This window comes from Cricetulus griseus, chromosome 5, assembly GCF_003668045.3.
Source record: "Cricetulus griseus strain 17A/GY chromosome 5, alternate assembly CriGri-PICRH-1.0, whole genome shotgun sequence".
In the NCBI taxonomy this organism is placed as follows: Eukaryota; Metazoa; Chordata; class Mammalia; order Rodentia; family Cricetidae; genus Cricetulus; species Cricetulus griseus.
In genome coordinates this window covers 118168327-118188501 of record NC_048598.1, presented here as the reverse complement: position 1 = coordinate 118188501, position 20175 = coordinate 118168327, and the positions used below count along the sequence as shown (strand labels likewise).

The window sequence follows — 20175 nt, the reverse complement described above, 5'->3', positions numbered from 1 at the left end:
GAACGAGGTCTGGCTTCCATCTCCACGATGAAACGCAGGCCAAAGCCCTTGGGGCTTTCTCTTGGGCTTTCCTATGGGAATGAATGGCCTGGAGGTAAAAGAGTGGTTTAGCAGAGAGCCTGTAAGATTCCAGAGAGATCCGCACCCTACATACTAAAGTTTGCCGCCATGAATTTGCTATTGTTCATTTCTTCACTCACTCATTTCTTCATTATGCTTTGTGTGCCAGAAATGATCATAGGCCATGGGGTCACCTGGATCACAACCAGCATGACCTGTTCTGGTGGATGTGTGTCTGTGTGTGTCTGTGTGTGTCTGTGTGTGTCTGTGTGTGTGTGTGTGTATGTGTGTGCTCGCACGCCCCCATGTGTGTACCTGGCAAAGCTTTGCCCAGAGGAGGAAGGCTTGGCACCTGCCCCTTCCCTGTTCTCCTAGGGAGATGGCAGCTTGCCTAAGGTCCTGGTGTGGGGAGGCCTCTTCCTGTGCTAGCTTTAGACCCAACTGTCACTGACCCTGGATCCACCTTGGGGCTAAGGTATGTCCATGTGGGAGGGGCCTGTTTTATGTGGGATCCTCCTACTCAAGCTGCTTTGGAGCTATTAGGGGGAAACTTCTTAGAACTGGGTCTCTTTAGGAAACAGAGGGTCCTGTACTGTGGCTCTTAGGTGAAAGTTTGTCCGTGAGAAACACTGCCTTTTACTGAAGGCATTAGCGCCTCTTGAACGTCCGGAAGGGAGATGAAACAAAAAGGCAGGGTCCTAAAACTGGAGACCAGAGTCTAGTCTTGGTTCTGTCCTTATCTAGCTGTGTGACCTTGGACAAGTCATTTAACTTCTCTGAGCTTCAGCCCCATCGTGCAAAAAGAGGATGTGGTTCGGATGAGTTCAGGGCCTTCCCCAGCTGTGAGACTGTCACTCAGTGTGAACGAGCCTCGGGTCCTTTTCTGAGGTGGCCCAGAGCACCCTGGGTGCTCAGGAGGTGTGGGGGCGGGTTGAAGAGCAAGCAAGGAGGACCAGATGTTGAGGGTATTGTAGGTGGGGCTCAGGTGAAAGATCCCTACAAGACAGGGACTCTGCTGGCAATGTGATGGACAGAAGCCATGCGGTACTGCAGGAATGGCCAGCTCACCATCCAATGAAGTCTGTCGTTTGAAGGTGCAAATCACTCATGTGTTTTTAAGAGACAGGCCCCGGGGGCTTGAGAGATGACTCAGAAGTTAAGAGCACTGGCTTCTCTTCCAAAGGCCCTGGGTTTGAGTCCTAGCATTCACATGGCAGCTCACAGCTGTTGTGGAATGTTAGCTTAAAATGTGCTACATTCATTTATGCTGTGGAATATTTCTTTAAGGATGCAAAGATGTGTTGCATTCTTTTATGTTGCCTCTGCTTAACTCTGAAGCTGTGTCACTTTGCTTGTGTAAAACACCTGGTTGGTCTAATAAAGAACTGAGCGGCCAATAGCAAGGCAGGAGAAAGCATAGGCGGGGTTGGGATGCAGAGAGAATAAATCCGAGGAGAGAGGAAGGAGAAAAGGAAAAGGAGAGGAGGAAGCCTGGACCAGCCACCCAGCCACACAACCAGCCATGGAGTAAGAAGAAAAGAGAGGTATAGAGAATAGAGAAAGATAAAAGCCCAGAGGCAAAGGTAGATAGGATAGTTTAAGAAAAGTCAGCTAGAAACAAGCCAAGCTAAGGCCAGGCATTCATAAGTAAAAATAAGTATCCATGTATTTATTTGGTAGCTGGGTAGCAGGGGAAAAATAAAACCCAACTATACCCAACTGTCTGTAACTCCAGTCTCAGGGTATCTGTCACTTTCTTCTGGCCTTCAAGGGCACTGCACTCACACACTGCACAGACATACATGCAGGCAAAACACCTTCACACACCAAGTAAAATGAAAAATAAAAATAAGTAGGCCCAAGACTTAGATAGAAAAGCAGATTTTACCCTCGGAGGTGAAATGGAGAATGTGTTTTGTATTCATGGATAAAATGGGCTGTGGGTACACTCTTCTCTTGATTGTAGATCTGAGAAATGGAATAAGGACAGGTGGTGGGGGTCGTTCTCCAGGGTCACTTATGTATGAAGACAGATAGCTCCAGACATCATAGCCTTTTGGGTGCTTGAACTCTGACAGTGGAGAAGCCTGGCCCAGCAGATGTCTGTCTCCCCTGTCCTGACCTATGTGTCCTCCACAAAGAGACAGATGAAGATGGAAGGAGAGAACACATGCTCATTGCTAACCCACTACCCTTGATCTCTAAGCCTGTAAAAATTGGATTTTATGGGCGTAGGCAGAGAGGTGGGAAAAACAAGAACTTACTTCTCTTATTACACTGGAGTGTGTGAGTGGTTTTGTTTCATACAAGGCTGCTTAGGGGCTATGAACCTCGGACCTCCATATTGCTGTGTCTGCTGGCTCATAATAGCTGCTCAGTAATTGGATGGATGGAAAGATGACTAGTGAATGGATAGATGGATGGGTGGACTGGAGGACTAGATAGGTCTGAATGTTTAGATATGTTTATCTGCAGACAGATTTTCTTCCCTTGTATCCGTGCCTGGAAATGACTCTGTCTTCCTCAGTAAAGGGAAGGAAGAAATAAGAATTCCCTGGGTGTTCATCCCCCTTTTATGTCCTTTCAAGTTTGCTTCTGTCTTTCCTTGTATGGGACCCTGAGAATAGAGAGATCTTGAAGGACTTTTCTGGTGGTGCATGGAGAAAGTACATGCAAATTAATTCCATCTTCTCTACCCCGGTCTCTTCCCTGGGCATCAGACACGTACGAAGTCACCTTTAACTTTGCTTAGTTTCATCTTGTATTCATGGTGTCTTAACAAGTGTGCAGAGTAGGATGTGTGATTTGAGGGGAGGCACCGTGCCAGACCAAAAATAGCTGCCTCTTGAACAGGTGTGAAGGTGCCTAAGATTCCAGTGCTATCTATGCTCAGTCTCCTCAGAGGCTGCCACTGCTGTTTAAACCCAGCCCATCAGCTTTCCTGCAGGGCCCTGAGGAGCTACCTTTCTGCTTTTGTGAGGGATTTTGCCAGGTCTGGTGTGGTGGGTGGGATGACTATGGGCAGCCTGGTGCCAAGCCAGTGCCAGATAAACGTTGCCCACAGTTGGGCTAAGCATCGCCTTTTAGAAAGGGCTAACTCGTCCCTGTGTGCCAAAGATAGATGACTTTAGTATGAGTTGATTGGCTGAGGTCCCTGCATTGCCAGGACTTGGGGCTTACAGGCAGGAAGAACACCCAGAGGGAGAAAGGATTCAGGGGAACCCGGGTGAGGAAAGGATGGGGGGCCCTGGCTGCTCACAAAGCCTCTTCTCCTCAAGCTAACCTATCCATCCTGCTTTCTCCAACCCCTCAGGCCGGCCTGCCATTCCTCCTGCTATGATGCCTGGGCAGATCCCGGACCCTTCAGTGACCGCAGGCTCTCTGCCAGGGCTCGGCCCCCTCACCGGACTTCCCAGCTCTGCTCTGACCACAGAGGAGCTGAAATACGCTGACATCCGCAACATTGGGGCCATGATTGCGCCCTTGCACTTCCTGGAGGTGAAACTGGGCAAGAGGCCCCAACCCGTGAAGAGTGAGGTGAGACTCTTGTTCTCCAGACAAAGCCCAGGCTTCCAGGTTTGGTTCTAAACACTTCTTGGAACCTTAGCCATGTTCTTCAATGCGTGATCCGAGGACCGGCAGGAGGAAGGGGAACGCTTAGGCTCCACCCCAGGCCTGCTGAGTCAGAACCCATATTTTTACCAAGCTCTGGGAGACTCATGCATGCATTCAAGTTTGAGCATCAGACCTGGGCTAGGGTAGCAGGTCCAGGAGGTGAGAGGGGAGTGATGCTAATACCCATAGAGACTCTTAGCAGTCTCTATGGGGTGCTGTGAGCATCTACAGAGGTTATGGAGATGTGCATGCCATGGCTTGTTTTAAAAAGTATAGAGAGCACCGACTTCTTTTTAAAAGTCTATGTCAATGGTCACATCATTGTTTTTACCCTTTTTGGCTCCCATCTGGGGGCTAAACAAGGGAAGTAAGGAAAAAGAAGAGTGTAGCCTTCCTCTTTATGCTACTGCAAAGATAGGCATGGCTTCAGTCCCCAGCACCATCTGCGTGAGATGAGCTTTGCAGGGGACTGACTCATGGAAGCACCCCCTCCTGAGGTCTCCTGCACCTGCTGTTCTCAGGACCTCCTGTGTCAGCACAGCTGTTCCCCAGTGACTAGTGAGAGGCAACTGTCCCTAGCGTGGGTACCAGTGTAGTGCATGCCTTATGCATTTACCCAGAGCTGGTGATTTGGTTTGTGCCAAGGCCCACCTGGTTAGGGTTCCTGCAGGGCTATTTCTTCCAAAAATCCACCACCTGGAAGGAGCCACGGGTAAGAGGTAGAGAGGTAAGAGTGGGCTAGGAGCAGTCAGTGGCCAAGCATCGTGTGTGTGTGTGTGTGTGTGTGTGTGTGTGTGTGTGTGTGTGTGTGTGTGTGTGTGTGTGGTCCTGCCTGGAGAAATCGTTCATTTACATGTATAGGTGAACCTTAGTGGATACTCAGAGCTTGGAGGTTGCCAGCTGTGGAGATGGGCCTTTGGGATGGAGAAGGGATGGAGAAATGCACCATGTGCATTTACTGGGTTTTTGTTCTGCTTGCCCCTTCTTTCCATGTGACTACCAGGGCTTCTGGGGGCTCACCCTGAGTAGCAAGCTCACTCCTTGCAGACTGGAGTTGGCTTTCAGATGTGTTTGGTTTGGCCTGCTCAGTGTTTTCAGAGCAACCCAACCCGATATTTCATTTAAAATTTTCAACAAACAGTTTGAAAAATCTGGTTGCACGATGTTCTCTGGTCAGGCATCAGAAGCTAAATGGATGGAGAGATTTGTCTCAATCTCGACTACCATAGACTTGATGCCTTCCTAGGACCTTGGTCCTGCCTTTGCTGTTGTTTTACCTATCTCATCACGAGTTGCTTTCCCCACCACTGCATGGTTCCTCCTGGAGCCTCTGGGCTTGAGACACCTAGATTGAGATCACTGGCATCTACTAAAGACTACTGATTACAAGATGGGAACTGACTGACTATATTCCTGACACAAAAGACCTTGGTCTTTGGTCCTCTGCTTCTCCCCTTCCTAGGCCCACTGCCTGAAAGTGGTCCCTTCTGGGTTTTTCTGTTATGAGAGCCACTAACTGAACAGTGTAACTTTGAGACCATGAAACCAGCAACTTTGGGTAAGCATTGGCCCAGCTGTGACCTGCCTGGGGTGCAACGTTTTCCACTTCTCACCTCCCCCAAAGACCTTGGAGGAGCTTCCTTTTTTTGGAGGAAAAAAAAAAAAACATTTTGGGGTTGGTATTTTTACATTTCACAGCCACCCCCAGACTGGTGGCATATGCCCTGTACTTGATAGTGACGATCTGTCCTCACAGGCACCCACAGACATGTACCATCCAGGCCGTGAAGACGACAAGCTGTTTTTAGGGCATATTTGCATGTCCTCTTGCACTCACTGCTCACCATCCTGGTGCAGCACTATGGGGGCAGAGGCAGTTGGAGCAGCTGAATTTCGCCTCCCTGGGGAAGGGCTGTCATGCCCCTAGAACTGACAGGTCAGACAGAGGGAAGCTCTTTCTTGGAGCTGGTGGAGGACCTTGCAGCTGTTGAGGCTGCGTGGAAGACCTATTGTGTATGGCAAACAGCCTTTGTGGATTTCCCCATTGGCATTTTAGGCTCGCACAACTTCCTGCTCACATCGACTGTGCTGGGCTCGTGAGGAGTTCTGAACACACTTGATCTTTTGCTCCTTACCTAGTCCTGGTGACCATGTCCTCCCTGTAGCAGAGAACAGGAATTTGAGGCTTAGGAAGCAGGCGAGTGACTGGAGTCCATGCTGTTGTACAGTGGCCTTCACAGCCCTGGAAAAGGATGCCTGTGGCTGTCCTCACAGCTCTGTCTCTCTTGCCCCGAGTCCGGCAGCAGGTGTAGTGTTGTCATTCCAAGAGCCTCCCGGTTTGCCTCACAGACCACTAGAAAGTCATTCTCTATCTCCCTCTCCCCCTCCTCTCTCTGTGCATTCCTGTGTGTAACCATGGGTACTTTCATGTCACGGCTTGCCTGCAGAGGTTAGAGGACAACCTCAGGTGTCAGTCCCACACATTCCATCTTGAAATAGGGTCTCTGTTGTTTTCCCACTGTGTCTGTCAGGCTAGCTGGCTCCAAAGCTTTGGAAGATTCTTTGGTCTCCATTTCTCATCTTCCCAGAGGAGTAGGATGACAGACACTCAGGATGTGTGTGTGTCCAGATTTTATAAGAGTTCCAGGGATTCCATCTCAGGTCCTCACACTTGGACAAAGTGCTTTTACCCACTGAGCTGCCTGAAGTCATGATTGCTATTACATAGTTGTTACAGGTGAGGTCTAAGTGAGGTCGAAGGTCACCAGCTAGGAGAATACCAAAGCAGTGTGACTTTGAAGTCAACAAATTTAACCTTCGTCAGCACTTTTCCCATGTCCCATGTTTCTGTGAGGCTTTTGAGCTCTCTCAGCCTGAGAAAGCCGGATACACTGAGCCCTAATACACTCATCCATTCAAAGACGTGGTGGTTCAGAAGTGGCCCTGTTTCAGGGTCCTAAAGGAGCAAGGGTCAAGCTGCTGTGCAGGCAGGTCTGTCAGAGTTGGCTTTTGGGCTGTCTGCCTTGCAAAGACCAGTGGTCTCCTGGGCCACATCCAAACACACACAGCAGTTCAGTTAGAGAAAGTCAGAGGCATTGAGCAACAGGTTGTGGATTACTAAGCGCTTTGTGCTGATTTTGCTTCTATTAATGGCTGGCATGGTAGCAGAATGGTTTGGGGCCAATGACTTGTCTTCGATCCATTCACTAAGTATTTACTACTTGACCAACTTTGTGCTGTTCCCTGAGGCTGGAGCTATCAACAAAGGAAATAAGACTCCTCCCCTCCCTCGGAGCTATTATCATGAGCTCAGCCAAAAAAAGAAGGCAATTAATTTATAGTATTAAAGGCCAGGTAGTGGTCAAGTCAGCTCTATCTTATGAGATGGCATGCTCTTCGTTCTGATGACTGGCCAGGGCCTCTAGGGACATTCTGTCCTGTTGAGGATTTAGGTGTGTGTGTGTGCGTGTGTGTGTGTGTGTGTGTGTGTGTGTGTGTGTGTGTGTGTGTGTGTGTGTAAGAGCCAATGCTTCTTTCTTGTCCCTCCCTGCTTTTTAAGAAAGCATCTTTCTAGGACACTCCAGGCTCTTCTGTTATTCTGTGTCCTGCATCCCCTCATGATGGCACCTCTTGGCCATCTAGTCTCTTCTGACCCAGAGATCACAAACCTGCTACATTGGGCAGCTGTGGCCTGGTGACCTGAAATTCATTTTTAGTTGGGAGGGAAGGACGCCAGAAGCCTCACCCTTGCACACTCAGCCACACACCAGGCGTGCCCTCACCCTGGTGGACAGGGCCTCTACACTCCACCACTGCACTGCAGTGTTTGGAGAAAGTTTAAGGGTTCAGAGGGAGACAGGTCTGGGTGACCCCCTCCCCCAGGACAGAGGCTGTAAACTGTCAGGCGGGGTTGTTGGTTGTGAGCCTGCAGAGTGAGTCTTGGTGCTGTGAAATATCTAAACAGTCAGTGCCCCCCCCCACTTCCTTTCTCTCTTCTTTCTCCTCCCTTTTTGTTAGTTTGTTTTCTAAGCTAAGTTCTTCCTAAGTAGCCCAGACTTGAACTTATGAACCTCCTGTCTCAGCCTCCTGAGCCTCTCCCTTCTCAGGCGTGTGTGTGTGTGTGTGTGTGTGTGTGTGTGTGTGTGTGTGTGTGTGTGTATGTGTGGACACTGCAGGCCTATAGCCTTCTGTGTGTAGATACTTACTGTGTCACTGTGTCACACTGCCCTCTCTGTTGTCTTGCACTGGTCCACTTCTCACTATACTCACTGGGTGGATTTTCCAGTTTGTGCTCTGGGTTCCGGTGCAGGGGCCGGGTCTTAATTTCCATTTTACTTCTTCTGTCTGGTCCTGTAGCTCCTTGTGAGAGTGGTGTGTTTCACACCTGCTTATCCGGCTGGTCATTATTAACTGTCAGCTTAGAAAGGTACTTAAATCTCTTCTCTCATTTGCTCTTTCTTCCAAGTCTTACCTTCCTTGGCTTTCCTATTTCTGAATTTAAATGGGAGTAGGGAAGGAAGGGGGAGAAACAGGGGGAAGGGGAGATCGAGTGAAAGCGAGAATATGTGGATTATCCACATAACTTGGGAAGCTTTTTCAAGACCCGGTTTTCCGTGCCTTGTTCTGCCCCCTGGTATGCCCTCGGTGCAGAATTTAGGGGCTCTGCCTACTTAGCAGGCTTTATGTGCCCTCAGATCTCTTGGGGGGTGTGACTCTCAGGCATCTATACCTCCAACATCCATATATACTTTCCAACTTGAGTGCAGGGTCTATCCCCTTGCCACTTTCAGAGCAAGAGAGGAACTCTACTGCCGGCAGATCTCACTGGTGACTTCCCACCTTCTCCAGGGCCCTATGGAACATTTCAAAGCTTTCGCCCACTGGATGAAGGTGAATTGGGACCCATGGGCCCAGGGTGACCTCAGAAGACAGTTCACTCCCCAGCACAAGTGGTGTGTCCAGGGTGTGTTCACAAAAGGGACCAAGACATACACCCTTGTTTTAGCCTGAGCATACAAAGTTGCGTCAAGCCAGCACTGTGCTGGGTAAACATTGGCCCAAGCTTGCTTGTGTTTTTAGAGACTTGAAACATAAAGGCAGTCCGCTGACATTTTTAGCAAGCCTTGCATAATTGGTTTTTAATTTGTGGCTCTTTGGAATAGGCTTGGCCTTCTTCCCCCTGGCTTGGATCTTTTTTTTTTTTTTTTTTTGGTCTCATATTTGGTTGGCAGAGAAATCTGGTTTGTCCTTTCTGGGAACAACTCATCTTTGAAATCTTGAATTTCCACTTAGGCTCCATTGCTTTGTGAGCCTGTTTCAGAAAGTGGTTTGACTATTTAAAATGTGAGTATGTATGCTCAGGTGTATGCAGGTACGCATGCATACATGTGTTTGTGGAAGCCAGAGATGTCGTTCTTCCTCAGTCACTTTGATTTTTGAGACCAAGTCTAGCTCCTCAGCTGTGGCCAGGCTGGCTGGTCAGGGAGTGCCACAGATCCTCATGACACTGGAATTACAAGTTTGTGCTGCTGTGCCCAAAGTTTTAGGTAGGCCCTGGGGGTGGAACTCAGGCCCTCATCTTCACATGGCAAGCACTTTACTGACAGAGCTGTCCCTACAGCCCTGGGTCTTTTGTTTTTAAGCAAATAAATTGAAAGAGGAGTGAGAGAGAGTGAACTCGCAGTGATGAATGTGTTTGATGTTGGCCCCTGTGGTCCTGAGTCTGAGCTGATACTAAACCCTGAGCATGTACAGGGAGGGCTTCAGGAATTTTTCCTGAAAACAATGTTTGGGGGCTGGAGATGTAGCTCAGTGGTAGAGTACTTGCCTAACGGATTCAGGGTGCTAGGTTTGATCCTTAGCATAAATGTATAGATCATAGCTGTTGTCCTGACACAGGGCCTTTGAAGAGATGATGGAAGACATCTATGTCTTCATGGGCTAATCTGTATTTTCTTGGAGGAAATGGAACAGTTTTCAAAATGTTTGGGAGTCTTCATGCTCTCGCTGGAAGAAGGGCTTGGTACCAGTATCACATATCCAGAACGTTGATTGTGCAAGTTCAGTTTTGTGATTAATTAAGGAGCTTGTTCCACGGGCTCTCATTTCCTAGAAAGTCCTTTGTCCCTTAAAATACTGGACAACCTGAGTGTTTAGAGGTGCCCAGGGGTAGCACTTCCTCCTGGTTTCCTAACCATGGGAGCCACTCCTGGGATCTGGGAAGAGAATGAAGCTTGAGTTTATGCTTCTGGATTTAAAACAGAATGCCACCCATTCCCAGTGTGACTTTGGGCAAGTCATTGGCTATGCTGAGTGGTAGAACAAGGAAACTCAGACTCAGAAATTTTAATGCAAAGATTAAGGGAGACATTGTGTACAAAGATGACCTTGACCAAAGAGCATACCGAGCTGGGGAATTACCTCTCCTGGGAATGAGTGCACTTGTTGTGACTCAACTGTCCTGATGGGGCTGGTGTCATGATGTGTGGGGCTTGTGACTTGGGCTGCAGAGAAGCAGTGGACCTTCCCATTTCTGGTTGTTCTTGCAGTAGAGAAGCAGCTAGAATCTGCTATCTTCAGACGCTATGTATGAGGAGGTGCTCTGGCCCTATACTGCCTTGTAGACCTCTTATTTTGTTGCCTGTGGTGTTCAGGTCACACTGGATGCCCACTGGCCACTGTTTTGGGTTTTTTTGTTTGTTTGTTTGTTTGTTTTGCTTTCTTGTTTTTGTTTTTGGTTGAATTCTTTTTTAGCATCCCTGTAAAGTGGCCTCTTCAGGCATTGCAGTCTATCCCCAGATCCATGGCAACATGGATTGGGAAACTGACATCTTTCCCAGGTAAAATTCATCTGGCTAAGCAATGTGAAGCCATTTAAAGCTCTTTCCCCTCTACTGTCCCCCAAAGCACAGAACAACTTGGCTTGAGGTTGAGCAACCAGCTCTGGAGAGATGTATAGATGGATTGAGGCAGGCTGGGTGGGCTCTGGGAGTGAGGTCCTGCGCCTCCTCTGGATTAGGTCCCCTGGATGGTGGTTGGCTGTGCTTCCTAGCATCAGTGTGTCTCACTTTATTGAGCCTAGTGTGTGTGTGTGTGCATGCTGTGGGTGGCACGGCCTCTCCAAACTTTGTTGCTTGCCACTACCCAGCCTCAGTGAAGGCCCAGTTCTGTGGCAGTAGTGCAGCCAAGCCCATGCTATCTGTTGCTCAAGGGGCTGGGCTCTTATGAAGTCATGATAAACCCTTGTAAAAGTGAGGGTGACATGTAACACGGTGAGAAGCAGAGTCAACAAGGGCTGAAAAAGCAACCGTTCTGGTTGGTGCCACCTGGGACTAGAGAGGCGATGGCAACCATGTTTTATCAACCCGGACTCGTTTTGTACTTCGGTACCAACAAGATTTTTGTTTTCAAAAAGAAAATAATTGATTATATTGTTAGAAGAGACAAAATAAAATTTTTATGTCCTTGGACTAGCTAGGCATTGGTTACTTAGACACACACACACACACACACACACACACATTAGACATCTCATCCACAGATGAAAGCTTTTGCAGTTATAGATCCGATAATGCACTGGTGTCCAAAGAATGCAGAATGGTCATGGGGACTGGGGGGTGGCTCAGTCAGTTAAGTACTTGCTGTGCAAGCCTGGGAACCTGAGTAGGATCCTGATGGCCAGGCCTCATGACGTGCATCCCAACACTGGGGGCCGAGAGATCCTGTCCTCCCCCTAAAATGTGGAGAATGATCAAGGAAGACACATGATGTCAACCTCTCTGTCTTCTGCATGTACACACACGCATGTGCACCCCTACACATAGGTGTTCATGTGTGCACACACTCAAAAGAATGATTGCACCTCAATATTAAAAAGACAAATAACCCAGTTTAAAAATGGACAGGGATTTCTACCCATAAAATTGGTTGTTCTTAATTTTAAAAATCTTTTCAATTGAATAAAGGAGCTCTCAGTTTTGTTATGACACTTCCCCACATTTGTGTCATTTTCCTTACCCACACTCACCCCTCCTATTACCCTGGGCTGTTCCCTTTTGTTGGCTCCCTTCCTCTCCCCCCCATCCCCCTTTTACCTTTGTATCGTATTTATGTATACACCTAGATCTTACATATGAAAGAAAACATGGAATATTTGTCAAAGAAAAAAAATTAAATGGCTAATGAATCCACGGAGAAGTCAGCAATCAAAACCACATGTGTGATCTGCCACATGGCACCCATTCACCATGGGATAGCTGTAATTATAAGACAATAGAGAGCTGGGAGGTGCAGGCCAACCGAAGCTTCTAGTGGGAGTGTAAATGGTGCAGCCTCTTCCGGAGAACAGTCTGGCACTTTCTAACAGACAAAAGAGATCCCACTCGTATAGCTAATAGAAAGGAAACCATGTGGGGCTGAGAGGCCAGAAGGTGGGTAGAGTAGAATTCCCAGGCAGGGTGGAGGCTGCTTGTAATCCCAGCCCCCGGGAGACAGAGACCTGAGATCCCCGGTGCCAAGGGGCCGCCAGAATTGATGAGCAGTGGGTTCAGTGAGAGACCGCCTCCATGCAAACATGGAGAGCCATCAGGAAGACATCCGACGTCCACTTTGTGCCTCCTCACGTACTTGCACACACTTGAGCAAGCCATGGCCTAACTACATCAGAATGTTATTCATCCACAAGAAGGGTGACATAGTGATGCGCGTGGCAACACACATGACACTGAAGTCAGTGTTCTGAGGAGCAGTCAGTCACACAGGATCAAATATTCCACAACTCTGTATACCTGAGATGCTCAGAATAGGCAAATAGACATGGAACTGCTCCCCTGGCTGCCTTAGGGAGACAGGAGGAACAGAGAGAATGGCAGGGCTGGGGGAGGGGAGCGTCTTAGAGAGGGAGCGTAAAATGTTTTAAAGTTGGTTATGGTTATGCAAGTTACCTGACTCAAGGTACTAAGAGCTGTCCAATCACATACTTCAGTAGGCTAGTTGTATATGTGAATTTTATCTCAATAATACTCAATGAATTGGAGAAAGCATGATACCTGCCTCACAGGGGTCTGAGGAGGTTTAGTATAACAGTTCTCCCAGCATGCAGCAGTGTTCCAGAGTTTGCATTTATGGCTATTAAATCCCTCTTTGGTGCTGGGGAGGACTAAGTGGTTAAGAGCACTTGCTGTTTTGCAGAGGACCCAAGTTCGATTCCCAGCATCCACATGGTGGCGCATGGCTGTCCACCATCCCAGTTCCAGGAGATCCAACAGGCATATACATGGTGCATATATTGGTTTGAAGGCACAGCATTCATACACATAAAAGTAGGATAAATAAATCTAAAAGACAATCAAATAAATCCCCTTTTGGTGTCAACAGCTGTACAAAATCCTGGAGTTGGTGTGGCTCAGCTTTCCCTGTTTCCTTTTTGTTGTTAGTTGCCATCTGGGAGCAGACAGCATGGACAGGATTTTGTGCAGAACTCTAGAAAGTGGAGTATACTGGAGTGACCACTAACTCTGGCTACACATTTGGATCCCCAGTTCTGACTCATTTGCGCATGTGACTGGCAGGCTGCAATAACCTGTGTCTACTGTTTGAAACCCTCAGCACAGTAGAAAGCAGTCAGGGTCTCCTAGTGTTTAGGGTGGGAGGCTCCTCTGAACACTGCCCTCAATGGTCAGCAAGCTGCTTTTTTGGATGTCAATTCTCATCAGCTCCAGCCTCCACGTGAGGTAGGTGGGAGGACCATTAGCTGTCAGAGTATAGAGACTCAGCAAGACCAAGCCAGCAGCAAACTTGTAAACATGACTTTCTTCTATTTAAAAGAAAGCTGTCTTTTGGTATGAGACCTTTTGGTATGTGATCTATCTGGACAGATAGCATTCCTTAGTTGCCTGATCTAATGACTCCTGGTGCCAAGATGATCTATTTTGCATAGATTTCAGAACAGGAGCCTTCCTGTGAATTGACTTTAACTGATGAGCAGCAATAGCATCATTTTCTGTCTATTCATCTACTTAGCTGCCAGCTACCTGACCTACTGTTGTAAGTAAATTTGGATGCTGAGGCTCTCTGAACCTCGAAACTGTCCCAGCTAATTCTGAGTCATTCCCGTGGCATAGCTATAAGTATTGACACAGTTGCAGGCCCTTGAGTGAAATTCCACCATTTTCTAGATTTAACGTTTGTGGTATCAAATGGACAAAAGGCTTTTGTTGCTAAAACCAGCCTGGAATTCACTGGTTTGTATTGATGTTCTCCACTGTGGGGTTCACAGGCCGATGGTGCTGGCAGCCAGGAGTATGCTAGAAGTGCCATGTTGGGTTTTGCCCAAGCTGACTCTGTGGATGGTGGGGTCCTGGACTCCTTTATGCATGAAGCCCTCTGGGAATTTGGATGCTGTGAAATGATTGGGCATCCCAGCCCTGCCTGGCAAGCTCCTGTCTGAGAATGGCTAACAGGGATCTAAAACCACATTTTTTTTTTCAAACTTATCTCCCACATCTTGCATGGATCCACCTGGCCTTGGGTGTTTATTAAAGCATGTGGAACCTGGATCTGTTCAAGCAGAGCTTGGTCTGAGTCAGCATCCAAACCCCTTATTTCCATGTCCTGAGATCTCTGGCCTGACTTCAGCAGGGTCCATGCCCTGAGGGACTTTACCCGATTCATTAAGCTGGCTCCTTTATTGATATAAGAGGGACAATCAGATAAGCTGTCTCCATGCCCAAGGAGCCTGCCTTTGCTGTGGCTGTCCTTCAGTTTGTAACCATTCTGGCTTAAGGGCTAGGAAGGGTGTCACTCCATCATCCCTCTGGCCAGCGACAGCTGTCTGCCATACTTTATCTGCCTCAGTATGGCCAAGCTTTCTCACCCATCTGAACTATCATCCTTGTGAAATCCTCCTTCCATCCTCCAGGCCAGGCATCCCCGGCTGTGACCTTATTTGACCTTGTCACAAGTGCAGGGTTTTTATTAGCCAGCGTTCAGTTCCCTTGATGGAGAGGTGGCCGTTCTGCTTAGTGATTTGTCAGTTATCTATTTCTTGTGCCTGAGAGAAATTGGCTGAAACCTGTGGTTTGGCTGCACGGCCTGCATACAGATGAAACAGAGCTGCCTTAGTGGAGAATAATTAAGCCCAGGACCTTGTTTTTCACCTTCACAATGAAAGACAAATGACTTCCAAAGGTTTTAATGGGTTGGCACTTGAAAAGGGCGACTTTGGCCAGCTGGGGCTTTCAGAGCAGCCCTGTTCATAAATACTCTGTACAGTGGCTGAGCCTGCCCCTAACTGTTGGTAGAGTCCATGTGCCAGGGCTTATCTCTCCTTTGTTGACCAGTGTCTCCCAGACATTTCACACCACACACTGCTGTTAGTTAGAGAGTCCATTTTGGAACCAGGGAGATAGTTCATTCAATAAAGTGCTTGCTGCGTAAGCATGAGGCCCTGAGTTCGATCCCCAGCATCAACGTAAAAGCCAGAAGTGGTGGCACACAGCTGTAATCCCACTGCTGAGGAGGCAGAGACTGGAAGATCCTCAGTGGTCGGCCAGTTTAGTAAATCGGCAAGCTGTAGGTTTGATGAGAGGCTTGGTCTCAAAAATAAAATTAATAAGGTGGGGAGCTATTGAAGAGGACATCCAATGTCAGCCTGTGTGTGGACATACACCAAAAAATCAGTTTCTACTGGGTTATTAACTTTTTGAAGAAAAAAAATGGGTTTTCTCCTGCCGTTTGTTTTCTGCTTTGTGCCTGCCTTTTGGTGGTATTGAGAGTCCTTTCTCGTCTTTTGAAGTAATTGCCAACTGGACAAGAGAAAGATTGATGGCTTAGCAGTGGGAAACCAGACCCCACTAAACCGTAAGTGTGGACCAAGCCTGAAATAGACACATTTCAATAAAAATCATCACTCTGCAAACAGCTCCTTCCTCAGTGGAGGTTTTCCTGGCCGGTGTCCTCTTCCTCTCGGTTGTTAGAACTGATTCCTGCCTGTGCCAAGACAGTTGTCCCTGTGTCTCCTCCTTTCCCGTTCGTGGTCGAGCTGTTTGCTCTTTCTCTAGCAGGGCTGTCAGCGAATGGGTGTCACCCCACTCAGCCTGGTTTGGAGGCTTTGTTCCAAACACAATGCTGTCTTTTCTTAGCCTTGGAAACAGGCTGTTCTGCGTGGCTTTTTGCGAAAATGGCCCTTCCCTATGTGTGCTGTAAATCAGCCCACGCCTACAGCAGCCTTTTGTTTTATAGGTTCTCTTGACCCAGAAGATTTTCTTTCCCCTGTGTACTAGGTGGGTGGAAGGCCAAAGTCAGAGATATACATCTCTGGTGAGGGGTTGGGGGGAACACAGGAGTTGGCTTAATGGGTGCGCCTGCAGAGCTGGTGTATCAATTCATAAAGGACTACCAGTTCATAAAAATGGCGTCCGTGCATCTTCCTGGAAGACAGTGACCTTCTGCCTGGCCTGCCTGTGTCTGACCTGGGGACCTGGGTGTGCTCACTCCCCTCTGTGAGCTTTTGGCCCCACTGATGCACAGGGATATAGAATCTTAGGATCTTGTCTGTTCTGGAACCTCATCTACCAGCTGAGGCGAGGAGCTGTGGAATCACTGGGGTTTAGTTTCCAGCCCCATTCCCCCCTACCATTGCTGCAGCTGCTGGAAGCACTCCTCATCTACCCGCTGAGGCAGGGGAGCTGGTGCCTCTATCAGTACTCCCATGGAGCCTTCTCCTGGGGTTTACCAAGTGGCCTTGAAGGAGCAGGGACTGATGCTTGCAGTTGTCATGGTTACATGCTGGCCCTGCTGGCAGCAGAGTGCAGTAGCAAAGCACTAGACCTGGATCAGAAATCTCGGGCTCTTGGACTGCAGTCCAAGGGGCTGGTCTCCAGCGCTGTAAAGGGGAAAAGTCCCAGGCTCTTGGGCTCTTGGGATGCACTCATAGGGGCTGGTCTCCAGCGCTGTAAAGGGGGAAAGTCCCAGGCTCTTGTCTAGACGGAACCTCCTTTCCTCGTAGCAAATGTTTAGCAATCTACTGGACACACAAAAAGCCAACAAGACACAGGCTTTGTTTCCATGGGGCTCCCACTGTGATGGAGACAGCAGCAGAGGGTGGGAAACAGTACGTGGAGGGGGGGGGGAGCAAAGATAAGCTCAGAGTTGAATGGGAGCTCAGAGCATGGGGATGGCTCTCAGCTGAGGGCTTACAGCCAAGGAGGACTGATGGAGGTGATATTCCCACTAAGTACACAGGAGATCTGAGAAGTGAGCCAGGGACACAGTGGTGCAGAGAAATGCAGGCCGGGGAAGCCTGAGGCAGACAGACACAGGGTGCTTCAGGAGCACAGAGTGGTAGAGTTGGCATGAGGCAGCCAGTGCAGCCACAGGCAGGTGTGTCCAGGTCACAGGAACCTTGTGTGATATAGTAAGCAGCTTGGCATGTAGAGCAAGGGAAGCCGCTAGCACCATCAGAGGGCGTTTCAGAAGGATTCAGTGGCTGGGAGGGAGGGGAAGGATAATCATTGCAGGGCCAGGAGTCCTCCCAGGAGGCCATGGAGTGTTCCAGCTGTGAAGTAGGTTCAGGAAAAGGGTGGTGGAAATGTAAGATGGAGACCAAATCTGAAAGCCACGCAGGGTGGGCACATCCAGCCTATGCTGCCTGGGCCACATGCATCTCAGGTTAGCTTTGAATTTGTAGATGATTCTACTGTGGGAGGCTGGACACTCCTGGTGTAGGACATGGAACTGGGTGTCTAGTAGGATCAAAATTGGAGGTAATAAGGAAGATAGGAGAGGGTAGGCCAGAGCTTGTAGTGGTCTGTGGTGATGCCAGGCAGGATGGAGAACAGGCGTGAAGGAACCAGTAAGGGAGACAGTGTTTGGGGCGGAAGCCCATCACAGTGAGTATCCAGGCAGATGGATATCTGAGTGTGCAAAGAGAGGTTTGGTTAGTAGTCGTGTACAGGAGCAGTGAAACCATAGGGGTGGATGGCACGGTCCGCACAGCGGTGTTGGTGAAGTGACAGGATAGTAAGCCACGGGGAGGCTAGAGCATGGTGTGGCAAGGCCAAGAAGAGCCTCCCAGGTGGAGTGACAGGGTCGGGGACAGACAGGTCAAGTGGCTTGGATCAAGGTGGAGAGAATTCAGGAACAAAGGTGGACAGTGTAGTGACCCAAGAGGATGGACCCAAGTGTCCTCTGAACTTGTCCTCTGGGACCCAGTCCCTTGCCCCAAGTGTCAACCTGGAGCCAGCCTCGGTTTCCCATCTGTAGAATCTAGGGAGGGGTCCTGGTGTTTGCCATTTGGTCTGTGAATACAGAAACTTCTTAAAGGGGACCTGGGGGATGTCATTGTCCTTCCTGTACCTCACCCTCGCTCCCTGCCATGTAACCGTTACTGCCAGGAGGACAGGATAAATGAACCCAGGGAAGTCAGCGGAGAAGAGGGTTAGTTCAGCCAGCCATAAGGGAGGCAGCCTGTCATCACAGAGTCCAGTTTTTCCCTGCCTGTGGAGCTACAGGCTAGCCTTTACCTTTCCAAACTGCAATTTGTTCCCTGGTAAAACAAGGGAACGAGCCCCTCAGCTTCCCTTGCAGACAGCTGTCCCTGAAGGTCAGAGAGAAGTGGGAACTGTTGTGTTGGTGAAGTGTTTAGATGGTCCAGAGAGGTGCATTGATCAGCTCACGGTCTCAGCAGGATACTGATGGTGATGATGAGACTCCAGACTTCTGAGGGCAGACTCCCATTGGAGTCAGATGCAAGCCAGGAGGCGGTGCAACCCATGGATATGGATTTTTGTTGTTGTTGTTTGCTTGTTTGTTTTTTTTTAGGCTCAAGCGGTGTTTGCATCAAAGTGGAATTAGTTGGCAACGTTAAGAATTGAGAGGCCTTACTTTAAAATTTCATATTTAGCTGGGTTTTGGTGGTGCACGCCTTTAATCCCAGCACTCGGGAGGCAGAGGCAGGCGGATCTCTGTGAGTTTGAGACCAGCCTGGTCTACAAGAGCTAGTTCCAGGACAGCCTCAAAAGCCACAGAGAAACCCTGTCTTGGGGGAAAAAAATTCATATTTTCAGCTGGTCCTGAAAATTTGAAAGATTGGGTGGCGTTGAGACTGCTTTGCTGGTGTTAACCTGGGTGTTCCCTCTGTAGATACAGCCCAATCCAGATAGCCCTCCTCTTTTATTAACCATTCATTAATGGTTAATAAAAGACTGGCCCAGAAGGTGGTTTGGGTTTGCTGCTCCAGAAGGAGCAGAACTTCAGCCCTTGGCTACTTGCATCAGGAGGCTTGGCCAGGGAAGAGGAGAGACCAAGGGCAGATGATTTTGAGCAGCTGAGCCTTCGGAAGAGCAGGCCCGAGGCGTGGCCCCTGAAGGTTGCAGAGGGACAGACCCTGGGATTTCCTCAGCCCTGTAGGTGAGGTAGTAGGCCAGCCGGGCCAGCCAGTCGAGATTTCACCTCTGAACTGTCCTCCTTTGTTGATGGGGGGCAGGGGAACCCCTGACTCAGTGCAGTCTGTTTATGTGGGGGAATGTCTGGTATGTTTGGCATTTGGGTGTTTACTTCCCAGGGTGCTCCTGGGTCCCTGGTGTTGAAATGTGGCTTCTTGTATTGGGGAGAGGGGGGGCTCCCTGTGGACCTGGCTAGTGTTTGGATGCTGCTAGGCTGTTTCACTCTTTCCATCTCTCTCCCTTTTGCATGCCAAGGAGGGAGGCTGACTGCCTCTGGGCAGTGGGAGTGTTAGCTGCCTTGCTGCTTGCAAAGGACGTATGCAGAGCCATTCCTGTGCTCTGGGCTCTGGGCTGGGGCTGTGTCCTTTCCACTCTGTGCCATCCATGTGTACTGAGGAATGGAAACTCAGAGAGGAGCCCACAGCCTTACCAACAGAGTGTCTTAGGAACTCAGACTGTGAACTCACCCCCATGCCCAGGCCTGGCTCTCTCTGTGCGTGCTTCCTGGCCCTTCATATCTCCACTCTAACAATACTGTTTGTTTCTGCTTTTCACCGTCTACCTGCCTGCTTGCTCTTAACGTTCCTTGATTGCTTTGTCCTTGTGACCTCGTTGAGAGTTTCTGTATGTCCTATACCTTGGGTTAAACGTGTCATTTTTCTTTCTTGTTCTCCCTTGGTGGCCTCACAAAAGAATACCACCCCCCTCTCCCCAAGACAGAGTTTTGTGTAGTCTAAGCTGACTTTGACCTAGATAATGTAGCCAATGCTGACTTGGAACTTCTGATCCCCCTGCCTCCACCTCACAGGTGTGCGCCGGCATACCCAGTTTATGCAGGGCTGACGATGGAGTCCAGGGCCCAGGGCACAATAGGTGAACACTGTCAGCTGAGTCATATCTCTGGCCTTCAAAGGCCATAATTTTGAAACTGCTTTTGAAATGTCAGATGTCACACATCAGTCTCGTGTGAACTCCTGTAGCCACTGAGGCGAAGTTATGTGGCCTGAGGAACATGCCCCAAGGTGGAAACTACACTGAAGAGAACAGAAGAGGTCCC

General features: G+C 49.0%; 1 protein-coding gene across 7 annotated transcripts in view; it reads left to right on the top strand.

Annotated features, from left to right (window-relative positions):
* The window catches only part of Jdp2 (Jun dimerization protein 2), a 50257-nt gene that overhangs the window by 6079 nt on the left and 24003 nt on the right, over positions 1 to 20175 (top strand). For 6 of the 7 annotated variants that reach the window (XR_004770126.1, XR_004770127.1, XM_035445245.1 and 3 more), the window contains exon 2: positions 3374 to 3636. Coding sequence is in view for 5 of the 7 variants with exons in the window: in XM_035445245.1 (XP_035301136.1) it covers positions 3397 to 3636 (240 nt within the window). In the remaining 2 variants the exon portion in view is untranslated. Of the gene's footprint in view, positions 1 to 3373; positions 3637 to 20175 lie in introns of those variants that run through there. The other variant, XM_035445244.1, reaches the window with a different exon arrangement.